This window comes from Theobroma cacao, chromosome 10, assembly GCF_053813885.1.
Source record: "Theobroma cacao isolate CCN51 chromosome 10, ASM5381388v1, whole genome shotgun sequence".
Taxonomy (NCBI): domain Eukaryota; kingdom Viridiplantae; phylum Streptophyta; class Magnoliopsida; order Malvales; family Malvaceae; genus Theobroma; species Theobroma cacao.
Window position 1 is genome coordinate 4043935 of NC_142648.1, and position 13666 is coordinate 4057600.

The 13666-nt window shown below is 31.7% G+C and overlaps 1 protein-coding gene and 1 long non-coding RNA gene across 3 annotated transcripts; one reads left to right on the top strand and one right to left on the bottom strand.

Annotated features, from left to right (window-relative positions):
* The first annotated feature begins 359 nt into the window (after positions 1-359).
* LOC18586379 (uncharacterized) lies at positions 360-6761 on the top strand. 2 transcript variants are annotated; one of them, XR_016023226.1, is made up of 2 exons: positions 360-1189; positions 6179-6761. It is a non-coding gene; the product is annotated as an uncharacterized LOC18586379 (long non-coding RNA). The 2 variants fall into 2 exon arrangements; XR_001929637.2 differs by having other exon boundaries at positions 360-1156.
* An 89-nt stretch (positions 6762-6850) lies between these two features.
* Positions 6851-11281, bottom strand: LOC18586380 (putative serine/threonine-protein kinase). Its single transcript, XM_007009752.3, has 6 exons — positions 11102-11281; positions 10318-10433; positions 9605-9815; positions 9129-9366; positions 8588-8738; positions 6851-7309 (listed from the first exon to the last, which is right to left on the bottom strand). Exons 1-6 carry the CDS (start codon positions 11184-11186, stop codon positions 7001-7003), a joined length of 1110 nt encoding a protein of 369 aa, XP_007009814.2. The 5' UTR covers positions 11187-11281; the 3' UTR covers positions 6851-7000.
* Positions 11282-13666: the final 2385 nt, after the last annotated feature.

Consider the following 13666-nt stretch of genomic DNA (forward strand, 5'->3'; position numbering starts at 1 on the left):
AATCTGAGTTCATGAACAAAGTAGCAGTATAGTGTGTAATCAATTAGCAAATATAAAATGATGGTATAATTAAAAAGCAAAAGTTTAAAAAAAAAAAAAAGAAAGAGGAGGGGTGATGGTGGAAAGGCAAAGAAGATAAATTATGGTATTTTTTTTTCTTTTTTTTACTACTTTATTTTTTTAAAAAAAATAAATAAATAAATAAAGGAGATAGGAAGTGGTAGAAGGAGAGATAGAGAGAATCCATGTCTTTCCAAACACTCCCAGACAAAATGAGCTTCAGAATAGAAAAGCAACCTTTGCTTTAAGACCCAGAAAAGGAGATTTCAAACACCATAAGGTTAGCTTAGGAAATTGCGTGGTTAGTAACCCAACCCACCATTTCTCTCTCCCTTTTGCTCTCTTTTCTCTCTCTTTGGGTGTCTATATTTAGTGGCCAAGATGGGGAGGGTGCAACTCCAACCCCACATCTTCCTTCTTTCCCTCTCAAAAAACCAAAAAAAAAAAAACCCACAAAAATTAAGCTCTCACACCCCCCCTTTGCCCTAACTCTCAACTCTAGCCACTTCTTTGCTTGTTTTATGCCAATTCAAAGGGTTTGAAGAAGTTGTGGGGCTTTGGGAAAGTTGCATAAAAAAAAAAACACCCTCTCCCTGGCTCCCTCACTCCTTATTTGATTATGACCCAGCTTGTTTTTGCCTTCAGATCTCTCTCTTCTCCTCCATAAATACCTTCCTCTCACTTTCAGTACCATTGCTTCAATTTCTTCTTCTTCTTCTTCCCCCATGTGCCTCCAGTGAAGATATTGGAGATCATCTGCATCATCCCAAAGCGTGCAGTACTCAATGCATTTCCATTCAAAGCATAACCATGACATGAAATGCATACAATATACATATACTTATATCATGCACCATGCATATGTTTATGGCATCATCATGGCATCCGTGTATATATGTGCCTGGCTCCCTGTATGCCATTTGCAGAGCCCACCGAGCATCGATGGTCTCCGTGGATGGCGTATGAGGAGCCATGCATATATTCCATGTATATATACTTGTCCATGAATATTTTTCTTTTGCAGGGATTTTCCCTTTTTTTTCTTTTTCTTTGGTTTCACAGGCTGAAAGGGTACCAATGTAATTTTCTTTCCAAGGTATTTTTTCCCCTCTTCTCTGAAACTCGAAAGGTACTTCACTTCATCTTCCTCTTCTTCCTTTAATGATTGTATCATATTTTAGGGTTTTTTTTGGGTTGATGTGATGCCTACTGAGTATGTTGCCTGCCTGAAATTTTTTGCTCAGACTAATTTCTTTAAGCTTTTTGGGAAGATTTTGATTTTCCTTTTGTTTTTTCTTTTAACTTTTTTTCATTAACAAATGGGTTTGATGTAATATCCATGAGCCTTATATCAAATCACAACACTTGAAACGAGGAATCTGGGAAATATATCCTTATATTCATATAAAAATCTGTTGCTTAAAATTGCAGTGAAAATCTTAACTGTTCCTGACAACATGGAAGTTATACATACTTACATAAGCTGCCCTATCCATCCTGTAAATAGTTATTCAGTACTATACTCTTGTCTGATGGACCTTTCATGTGATCTCTGGTAACCATATCAGTGTGTCTTAAAAAATTATTAATTAAAATTTAACAAAATTTAAAACACCCAGTTCTTCATTTATTTAACAAAGCTGGATTTCTTTGGTGATCATGCAAATTAAGCTCCATTTATCTGCTAAATTTGTATCAAAACAAAAAGAACTCGTAAAGTTAAAAACTGGGTTTATTAATTTTTCCATTTTCCTCTCACTTTTCTTTCAACTTTGTGATTTTAATTACATGTAGCTTTAGTAGTAGAGCTCAAGTAAATTATATACAATATTTTTAAAAGAATAGGAAATAAAGATTGAAAATAATGGAAGTATTAAATGGGATTAGCTAGAATATAGTTTATCTTTCAAATTACGTTTGGTTAACATTTTCATCAAGTTAAATATATACATATATTAATGGTATAAAATAAAAGTTAAAACCCTATTAAACCTAAACCCTGGGGGTTAGTTTATTACAAGAGCTAGTAAAAGTTCATGTTTCAAACATATAAGAGCGTCTTCTTGAAATGTGAATGAATTCCCAGCTTTTCAAAAAAAAAAAAAACATGTAAGAGCAAGCTTCTCCAAATTTTTTTTTTGTATTAAGTTCTTTTGTGTTTGCTAGTTGAGCTAATCCTCTCTCTCTCTCTCTCTCTCTTCAAATCTCTATTACTAAAAAAGAAGCAGAGAAAACAAACAAATCCCATTTTAGCTTTAGACCATTCATTTGACATATATGATAGAGAAGGAAGATTAAAAAATATAATCAAAGTTTAAGCCTTTAACAAAGTTTTTATTTCTTTTATTTTTTTTATCTTATCAACAACCCAAGAAAGTTGGTTCCAGCCATTTAATCACTAGTCCTCCCATGCCAGAAGTTGGAGAGAGCCTAAACAAACAAATCTTTATACAATGAATTTTTATTTATATATATATATATTAGCTGCAGCCAGGTATGAAATGTGAATAAAAGGCTTACGTTTGTGTATATGCACAGCACAGACAGGTTTAGGGATAGGCTGGCTTCTCAGCTCATATATCTCAGGTTGGTTAGATTCTCCTCTCTAGGTTTTAGTCTTTTCTCCTTTTCTTTGTCCCCTTTTTTCTATATCTTTATCAGTCCTTCAAGAGAAAAAAAAAAAGAAAGAAAAGAATGGATTCTGGGGGCAAAAGTAAAGTTTGTGAAAAGCAGGTGCAGAGGATTATGATCATGGGTGGTGGGGGAATCTGATGCAAAAAAGAAAGAAAAAATAAAGAGAGAGAATAAATTGGACCACCCGCCTCACTTCCTCAGGCCTCAAAGTCTTTCCTTCTGATTGGCCAATAGGGAATAATGCTATACGGTCAAAGCAGGTCAAAAAGAACATTGGGTCAGGCAGAAACGAAGGGACCATGTTGGAGAGATCTCCTGAAATCAATTAGTAGCTAGTTTTAATGATTTCAATTTATCATTCCAATTTTTTTTTATTCACAGCCCTAATGAGAGAACATTCTCCTGGATTGATCAGGGCTTTGCAATTGGGACTATGAATTTTAAAATAAAAAAGAAGAAAAAAAAAGAATTCCCTATTAGGCAACCTATTGGAGGGCCCCCTAGTCTTCAATGTGTTTTGCTGTTTCAAGTTCCACTTTTCATCTTTTAGAAAGCAGATTCTATATTCTTTTTTATTTAATACAATATAAAATTCCTATATCATGGTGGGTATTTTGAAAGGAATAAGAAGGGAATTATTTATTTATTTATTTTGGGTACGAATTGGTTTGGGAGAATTATCTTTGGCTCTTCAAATGATTTCATGTCTCCAAAAGAAAATTTTGAAAGGCATGATTACATGCATTTTCTATTGGGTGACTTTGTTTGTACTAAGGCAGGCACATCTACATAATTGCCTGTCTTATCAATAATTGGGTAACTCAACATGAATAGTCCAAAAGCTTGTTGATTTTTACCAGGAATTTGAGATCGATTTTTTTTTCTTTCTTTATAATGAATTCTGCAGCCCTTTTTGTTCTTTATTATACTTTCTTCTTTTGATCACATGCAGGTAAAGCATAGTACCATATGTCACATAATGGTTATCTGATCTCAACAGTAAACAAGAACTATTGGAATGTACTCATGTAGTTTTTCTTTAATTTAAAAAAAATAATAATAAAAACACTGATCAGTTTCTCATTAGTCAGTAATTACTCATTACAAACAGGATAAAGCTTATGGGACTGGACATGCGTTATATGTAAAGTCAATGTTTTAGGCTCAAGAAAAGTACCCTAGCCTTGTTCATAGGTTCACAACTGTATTTGCATCCATACAGCATAAATTTATTTACAATTTGGGCAGAGATAAATAGAATTAAAGATATTAAGTGGCCCAAAAATCTCTTAGTTTTGGAAGTAGGGTTTCTTCTCTCTTCTCACTTAAATCATCCCTTTCTTTCTTAGCTAAAAGCCAAAAAAATTTCAACCAAGTAATTAATATCTGAATAATATTTGGTTAGTCACCCAATCCACCTCCAAAATTAGAGAACCAGGCCAGAATCCATTAAGTTTGACTGAATGAAAAGTGAGTAGGAATTGGGGTAGAGAATTATGCACATTAATCAATGATCACATTTTTCATATTGAAAGAAATTAAAAGTTTACTTGTTCCTTCAATCTCCTTTGGCAGCTTCTATTTAGAAAGGTATATATCCCGCTGCTTAGTGCTTTTTGGGTATGAGCATTTCCAATTCTTTCCCCACCCAAAAAAAAATTTAAAAAGAAATGGTGTCTTAATTTTAAAAAGTTGCCCTTTTTTCTTGGATACCTCACTTGTGGAAAGTAGCTTAAATATGTGTTAATAAGCTGTAATGATCTGTATAAGTACGGATATTGAAACACTTTCTGATTGCTGAAAATGGTCATATTCATACATTATATTCTTAAATTTTCTTAAATTTTCATTTTAATAGATTTATTACTAATATTAATAAAATTTATTTAATTTATAAATATATAAAAATATTATCTGTATTGAACGACTTTCATTTAAAAATGCTTTTCTTAATTTTAATTATTATGTATATAATTATATTTTATTTATAAACAATTAACTTTACACTTTATAAATATTTATATTTCATATATAATTATTATTTAAAAAATAAAATACTAGTACATGATAATATGCTAGACGTAGTAGAAAACATTCATCAACAATAGTTAAGAATAAAAGAAAGTGTGCTCATTGTCTTTGCTATTTCAATGTTGTCTAATTCTTACTGTTAGTTGATTGATTGAGAGTTATTCGACTAATAGTTAATGGAGAGTCCTCAACCCTAAGATTGCTCCTTAGAAGCTGAGTGTATAGATGTTGCAAACTGAGTTTGTATACTTTCAGAGTAGCAGCCATATGACTTGACTGATCAACTAGCAAAAGATGGGGTCAGCTACTTGTTTCTAACATGACAGGACTAACAGGGAAGGGGGTTGGATAGAGTATAGATGTAAAGAGTATAGTTGTTAAATCGATGTACGTATCGTGTATTAAAATTTTATTTTTAGTATCGAGTATTATATTTTTAAAATTAATTATAAATAACATTTATATATGTAAATAAAGAAAAATTGAAAAAAATTATATTTTTTAATAGAATTGAAGATTCTAGGATGTAAATTGAAAAGATGATAATTTTTTTAATTTAAAATTTTAACATATTTCTTAATAATTTAGATTTTTAAATAAAATATATTTTTTATATATTAATTTATTAATTAAAAAATAAATACATTTATCATGTTAAAATTAAATGGAAATTTGATTTTTTAGTATTTTTTTGTTTAAAATCTAAAGATTGAAACTCATAAAATATAATTTTTCATGTTTCAACTCAAAAAAATAATAAAAAATAAATTTTTAATAATTAATTACAATTAAACTTATAAAAAAGTGTATTGACTATATCATATGATACGTTCTCATATCGTATCATATATCGCGTATCATATCATACACTTTCGATATTTGATCAAATGCGATATAGTTATAAATATGTATCATTTTTTATCAATATCGTAGCATATTGTACGATATGTATCGCTTATCATACGATAATGATAACTATAGTAAAGGGTGTATAGGTGGAGGTAATAAGCTTGGTTATTATGATGGTTTAGAGGCGCTGCCATTCCTATTTTCATTGAATATAATCAGCCTATTTTTCAAAGGAAAAAAGGGAAATGGGAGGGCTTAACCTATTTTTATGAAATAATTAAAATACAAAAATTGAGCTTAATTATTATTTTTTCTGTCAGATCAAAGATGAACGTTTTAATTAGCTTTAACTCCTCGAAAATGCATGTTTCTCTTTTTTAGTTAAAATGTTGGAGATCATTCATGAGCAATGGAATCTAAACATCATTTTCTTTGATGCTTAAAACTTCAAAACCTTATTTGGTTTGATTCGTACACCAGGGCTTAAGTTATGTATTGTTCTTAGGAATGATAGATCCAAATTTCCTTTTTGTTTTCAGTACTCATTTGTCATTAAACCTTGGAATTCGTATCAAATCCCATTTAAATCGTGGGGTTTTGGCAGGATGCGGCGGGGTTTTGAGGAACCGTGTGAGGGGGGGTCGGTTGTGGGACTCTTATTTGGACCCCTTCGGACTGCAGGATTCCAACCATGCAGAGTTAATAGCTATCAAACATGCACTGCAAATGTTTGCTTCCTCTCCTTATGTTGGCCTTAAAATGATTGTAGAGTTGCTTTGTCATGTGTTCGTGAGCCACCAGGAAGGCCATGAATAGAAAATTATGATGATATTATTGGTAATTGCTTACAAGTGATTGAGATTATGACTCAGAGGAAGGCTGATAATACCTTTTGCTGATTCATTGACCAAGTTCGGTGGGGAAAGGGTGCTATTTCGTACGGTTCTCTGCCTCATTGGGCATATTGGACTTTGTTGCATGGGGAGGATAATATGGGCTACTTGTTCTTATACCTTGTTTCTAGGTTGTCTGGGGTTTAACTATCTGTGAGATGCCATGGGTTACTTTGTTATCGTAGGATTACAATCCTGTTGGGTGTATAGGGGTGCTGTAGAATCTGGTGTTATGATATGGCTACTTGTTATGTTCCTTTGAAGTAAAAAACATCCATTAAAATAGCTTCAGAATGTGGATATATATAGAAATACGAATACTAATAGTGTTGCTTGGAATATTTCTCCATGTATATTGAGTATAAAGATTTATTATAATGTATAAAATCGGTGGTGAATTTCCACAAAAATTAACATTGGTATTTTGGGTTTGGCCCCAAAAAACTATTTACAATCTATCATGAGTTGGAATAAAAACCAAAAAAAAAAAAAGGAGATAACTAAGGAAAATCAATGTAAAAATCCTAGTTGATTTATCTAGTATGTAACCGAGGGCTTAACATTCTGGTATAGCTTGGTGATGAGGAACGTCTGTTTCCTATTTTGACATCCATGATATTGGTGATGAGCCCTGGCTTTGATATCTGCAAATCATCCATGTCTATTCCATCGCACATCATCTTAATCGCCTTCGACATGTAAGGCCGAAGCCCACATTTCTCTTGCACACACAGCAACCCCACCTTGAGGAAATGAACAACTTCTTGCTCTGATGAGATGCTCCCTTTCAGCACAGGATCCACCAGCTGCAGCAGCTCGTTTGATTTGTACATCTCCCATGCCTGCATGCATGCATTGAATTAATCAATTAAAGCATGATTTAATTTCATTACAGTATTTGTTCTAATAATCTGTTTGCTTTTCAGGACAAATCAAGCTTGTGAACATGCAAATGTCTAATTGATGGCGGCAATTGGTGGATGAGCAACCAATCGGTGAGACCCCACGAATGAATGGACAAAAGAATGGTCACTGATTTCACCTTTACAAGATTTTGCTCAGAAGTCTTCATTGCCATATCTTTCTTGTATATGTAAAATGTGGTCAAAAGTCACTTTATTGACAAAGAAAATTCAATCCACTATGTACATTACGACTGCAAAAAAATTTGGACGGTGGGCAGGTATATATATCATCATCAAAAGGTTTGTTAAGGTGTCATCCTCTCAACATAATACATATATATATATATATATATATAATAAAATTGTCCCATTAATTAATTAACATGACGCAATTTATAGGATACTAGACTTGTCCCTTTGTCCCTCTTAATTAAGAGAAAATTAATTTAAGGAAATGAAAAAGAAATGAAATTACAGAGTTATTGAAGCCTGGTCTAGAATTTGAGGTTGTTGCTAGTGGGTGAGCCCTTTCCACTTCCGTTTTGTGCTTTTTTAATTATTCTTTTTACTAATGTTAATGTATTTTTGGTACAATATATGTATATGAATAAATAAATAAATAAATATAAAGAAAGAGAGTAACACGAAAAAATAAAAATAAGAGCTAGATCTGCATATATAAAAAATCAATCATTGTCATAGACAGATATAAATTTAATACAACATAATAATATATCATAATAATAATAATAATGATATAAAATTGAAGCTCCCTAACTACTTAATTATTATATTCATATGCACCAGAGCATTTAACTCATTAGTTAGTGCATGATCCTCTACTTAAAGAATAAGGTTCGAATCTTCCCTCCCTTAATTATAAAAAAAAAATTATTATATTCATATATTTTGATGAAAAAGTAAAATAAGTTATTGGTTTTTTTTAATGGTATAACAATATACTTAGAATTGAGAAATTACAAATAAATGTTACATTTACCTCCTATAAAAATTTAACGAATGAATTATCACTTTTTATCGTGTAATTTTTTTTTAAAAAAAAAGCATTGAAATCTGTATTAATAAAAATAAAAATTTACAAAAAAATGTCAACCAAATCTCTAATTTTTTATTAGACAGAAAACTAACATTGAGTATTGTTTTCAACCTTTCAATTTATCTCTCATAAATGTAGAAATAATTAAGAATGTATACCTTCTCAACGAGGAAGAACTCTCCTAGTTCTACATCGAAGTCTATTGCTGTTCGTCCACTCACGATCTCTAGAAGTAACACTCCGAAACTATAAACGTCTGATTTTCGTGTCAAGTGTCCACTTACAGCATACTCTGGAGCAAGATACCCACTTTGATACAAAAGCGAAAAATAATTAAAAAAAAAAAGCGTTAATTAGAAACCCTTTTATCTAAAATGAAAAAAGAAAAATAAATTAAAGTCTTTTCTGAATTGAAGAGAAGCTTAATCTCGAGCCACTCTGTTCCAAGAGTAAAGAAAATTCTCACCTGCCCTAAATGAAAGTTGTCACATTGACTTTTTTTTTCTTTCTATTTTGGCCGACATTAATTTAAATATTTTTATTTCAATTGAATTTTGAAAAATTATATATCTGAAAAAAACTTGGTTCAAAGATTTAAATAAAATAATTTAAAACAAAAAAAGAGTTAAATAAACTATGACAACTTTCATGGGAAAAGGGGGAGTAATTGAAATATTGCTTACAAGAAGAGATACTTACAATGTTCCGGCTACTCCTGTACTAAGGTGAGTGACATTCTCGGAAAATAGTCTTGAAAGACCAAAATCTGAAACTTTGGGAGTGAAATTTTGATCTAAGAGTATATTGCTAAGTTTGATATCTCGATGCACAATATGTGGCTTGACCTCCTCATGAATATAGGCAAGGGCCTGAGCAATCCCTAGAGCAATTTCTTTCCTTGATTTCCAGCTAAGGTTTGCTCTATTTTTCTCCCCTCCTAGCATATATAGAACAACATTTTTTACAAAAAAAATCAAACAAATGCATATATTAAGTCATTGCAGTATTCTTTTAACAATATGGACTTTTTTTTTTGGTTCAATCGGTAAAATATGAAGCTGAATTTGGATAGAGATTTTAAATTCGAGGGATCATCAAAGATTTACTTTATTTTGTACTGTTCAAGCCCAACGGGCTTCTCTATGTATGTAAAAAAGAGAAAGAAAAGAGCATACCTAGCAAGACCTGAGCCAGGCTATTGTTTTCCATGTACTCATAAACAAGAATTCTAGAGGGTCCATCAATGCAGCCACCATGGAGCTTAACAAGGTTTGCATGGCTTATATTGGATAGTGAGACTATTTCAGACATGAATTCCCTGTCTCCTTGCTTTGATTCTGCTGATAACACTTTAACAGCCACTGTTCTTCCATCTTTGAGCCTCCCCTGTAATGTCCAAATCACAACAATATTGTTAGCCAAAGCAAGCTTACGTTTGAAGTCCATGAGAGTGGAAAGGTTCCAGCCCCACCAAGGCGGCTCAAATAGAAAAATGCAAATTTTTCTCCCTCTATGTCTATGATATAATTAAAAAAAATTCCACAATAATATGATATAACCAAATAATACCACTAATTATACCCAATAAGAATGTGATTAATTAATGAAAACCAGCTAACAATGATATAAAGTCAATTATATCAGGTCAGATGTAAGTCCGACAAATAAAATCAATTGTGTTATGATAGGTTAGTTATAATGAGGTAAGTCTGGAAAAAAAATAAATTTGATATGATTTTAAGTAATGTATATAGGTATTTGTCATGATTATAAGTTCTTTTACATTTGTGTAATCTCAATTTAATTAATATATGAGATTTTCTTTTTTAAAAAAATAAAAAAATAATGAATTTTAGAAGAAAAAAGTACGAAAAGGGAGGAAAACTACCTTATAGACAGAACCAAATCCACCTTCACCAATTTTATTGGAAGATCGAAACCCATCAGTGGTGATTTTCAATTCATCATACAAGAAGGCATGAAGGTTTCGAAGAGTTTGAGAATCTGGAGCCATGAGTAGTTGGCCAAATTAACAAACTATCGCATAATCAAACTCCCAAATTGATAAAATAAATAATATTATTTTTAAAAATAATCAAATAAAAAATATAATTGATGATGTGACCCATGAGGCATGAATAACATATACATATATATATATAAAGTCAACTTAAAAAGATATAAAATATTTTAAAATCTAATAATAGAAAAAAAAAATCCTGTATGTATATTTATTGCTATTAGAAAAAGGCTGCATTCATTCCCCTTAGACATTGCACCAGCACCACTATAACATTTATTGTTTTGGCCTATCCTCTTACTTCTTCCACTCTCAAGTATTAATCTCAATGGTTTGAAATTTAATAAAAAAACTTGATGGAATATTATATATGTATATATATATATATATGTAAATTACATAAAATATATATTTATATAATGTTATTGGATAAGTGCAATATTTGCATTCTTGGGACTGATAAAGTTGAATGTGAACCCAGGTTGGATTACAAAAAGAGAAAAGGAGGAGGAAATTTTGACATTGTATACTCTTATAATTATATATATTAGTTTGAAAAAAAAAGAAAAAGAAAAATATCCAAGCTAAGATATATATAAGAAAAATATGAAAAGACTGAAAATATGGATAAATTGAAACTCCCATAACCTACCTTGTTCGTTATGATTCGAAAACGATTTTGATGAAGAAGAAGAAGAGAAAGAGAAACAATTTAAGCTTGAAATGCAAAAATTCATGATCACTCGAGCAATATATTCGATATATCTTTAAATATATATATATTGGATTTATGCACTCAAGCTTTCATCTGTATGATGATCCATCAGAATTCTTGGAACATCAAATGGAAAAATGGAAGAGAAAAACGATGAAGAGAGATATCAGTTTGAGGTTAAGCTAAAAACCCCTTTATATATGGCGATCATTGGAGCAAAAATATTAATTTCTTTTCTCCACTTGAATACTTTTAATAAGTGCAGTCCAGTCATCAATAGAACCTGGGGTGATGCAATAAATGAAAGGCAAGAATTAGAAGAAATCCCTTTTATCAAATTTGGATGGCTGAGATCATTCTATCTTCATTTTGTCACTTGCGTTTAACACCCTTTGATTGCATTCAATCAACATTGGGGAAGTGGGGGGGGGGGGGCGGTGGAGGGAGGCGGCAGCTGTCTACGTTGATATACTTGATACTCTAGTTTGATTTTAATTTTATAATTTCATTTAATTTTTTCAGTATATTGACTTCCTTGATGGAGACCAAAAATAGCAATAACCAATGACACAGTATAAGAAAGTCTAAATATAAGCAGGAATAGTTCCAAAAGTCTATGTATGGTCGATATAGAGCCTTGGATTGAACAATAAGAACCAATTTATTACTAAGAGATTATAAATTCATGGATTTATTCGACCTATTTTAATTGTATATTTGATTTTAGATGCACATAGTTAGTAAGATATTACATCATAATTTTGTTTTTCAATTTTATAATTTCATTATAATGTTTTTCTTGATGCAGCAGAATCTGCAATTGGTGGGATCTTTGGCTTTGATTGGCTTAGGCCACTCATTTGTATTAAAATAATCTTGTGTCAATAAATTCTACAACTAAACCTCAACGCTCAAGTTTGTCTCTTTTACACGAATGCATATTTGGCTATGCCTTATTGTCTTTAACGAGATTAATTCATGTTTTGGATTGATTTGGATAGTAATCTCTCTCACTCACGACCATTATTTTTTATTTTTTATTTTGGATAAATCAGAACGTTAAATAGATCAAGGTACAAAGGAGAGAAAATAATATCCAATAATAAATAGTTCTATAAGCATTTCATTGACATTAAGTACCTTAATGCCTTTGTGAACATGTACGAGAGAATCACAAGGCTTGATGAGGTGATTTAAGAGAAGAAGGTCAGGTGGCAGCAAGGGGACAAGGGATGAGAATATTAGGGAGGAAATTTGGAAATTGAGGACGGAGTTATGGTCGTTTTACTGGGCGGAGGAGATGTCATGGTAGCAAAAATCGAGAGTGAAGTAGATTTTAAAAGGGGATTGGAATACTAAATTTTTTCATACATTGGCTTCAGTTAGGAGGAGTTGTAACTTCATGAACAAGTTGTCAATACAAGATAAAGTGGTGGAAAACCCAAGGTTTATATAAGAGGAAGTGGCAAAGTTTTTTGAGGACTTATATGGTCATAGTGAGGTTGAACCTCTTATGGTCATGGAATGTAACTTCAAGTTTCTCTAGGAACAGACAGCTACCTTTTGGAGAGGTCATTCTCTGAAGAGAAAGTGTGGGAGGTGATTCAAAATGTGATGGTAACTAGACACCAGGGTTAGATGGGTTGAATTTTAATTTTTTTCAAATCTTGGTGGAAGACAATTAAAAGGGAAGTGACGGGTTATTTGATGGATTTCTTTGATCTTGCATCTTTGATGAGCACATTAATACTTACTTTATTACACTCATTATTAAATGCGCTAATCTAAATGCCTTGAATAAGTATAGATCAATTAGTCTAGTGGATAGTGTTTACAAAATTATGGTCAATGTGCTTGCAAATCGTCTAAGGCAAGTGATTGAGGAGGTTGCAGAGTACAATTAGTTTGCATTCATTAAATGCAAACAAATCATGTATTGGGGTTTCCTCCAGTTTGTGATGTGTAATATGAGATTAGGAAATCAATGGAGAAAAAGGATGAGGCCATGTATATCCATAGCTCTGTATCGATTCTTGTAAATGGAACACCTACGAGACAATTTAAAATGGGGTTGAGGACTTAGCCAGAGGTGTTTGCTATCCTTTTTCTTGTTCAATTTGGTGACAGAGGTTTTCAATGTGCTTATGAACAAGGCATTAATTGGTCATTGGGCTATGTAAATTGAGAATTGAGAATAATGGCTTGATGGTATCTCATCTGCAGTACACAAATGATACAATGATTTTCAATAAATCAAAATAGATAGTGTGATCAACATGAAAAGGGTTTTAAGATGTTTCCGAGTGGTGTGGGGTTTAAAGCTTAATCTCTAGAAAAGAAAATTATTTGGAGTTGGGATTGATGAGATTGCAGTTGAAACGTGTGCTAAGTTGATTTCCTACAAAGCATGTATTCTTCCATTTACATATCTAGGATTACCAATTAGTGCTAGGTAGAATTCCCAAAGCATTTAGAAACCTATTGTTGAGAGGTTTGAGTCCC

Excerpts from the sequence above, each read along its gene's own strand:
- LOC18586380 (XM_007009752.3), bottom strand. The coding sequence starts at position 11,186 with ATGAATTTTTGCATTTCAAGCTTAAATTGTTTCTCTTTCTCTTCTTCT. Across the intron at positions 9,367-9,604 it reads CCTGGCTCAGGTCTTGCTAG|GAGGGGAGAAAAATAGAGCA; the intron begins GTATGCTCTTTT and ends TATATATGCTAG. Across the intron at positions 7,310-8,587 it reads AGTTCTTCCTCGTTGAGAAG|GCATGGGAGATGTACAAATC; the intron begins GTATACATTCTT and ends GCATGCATGCAG.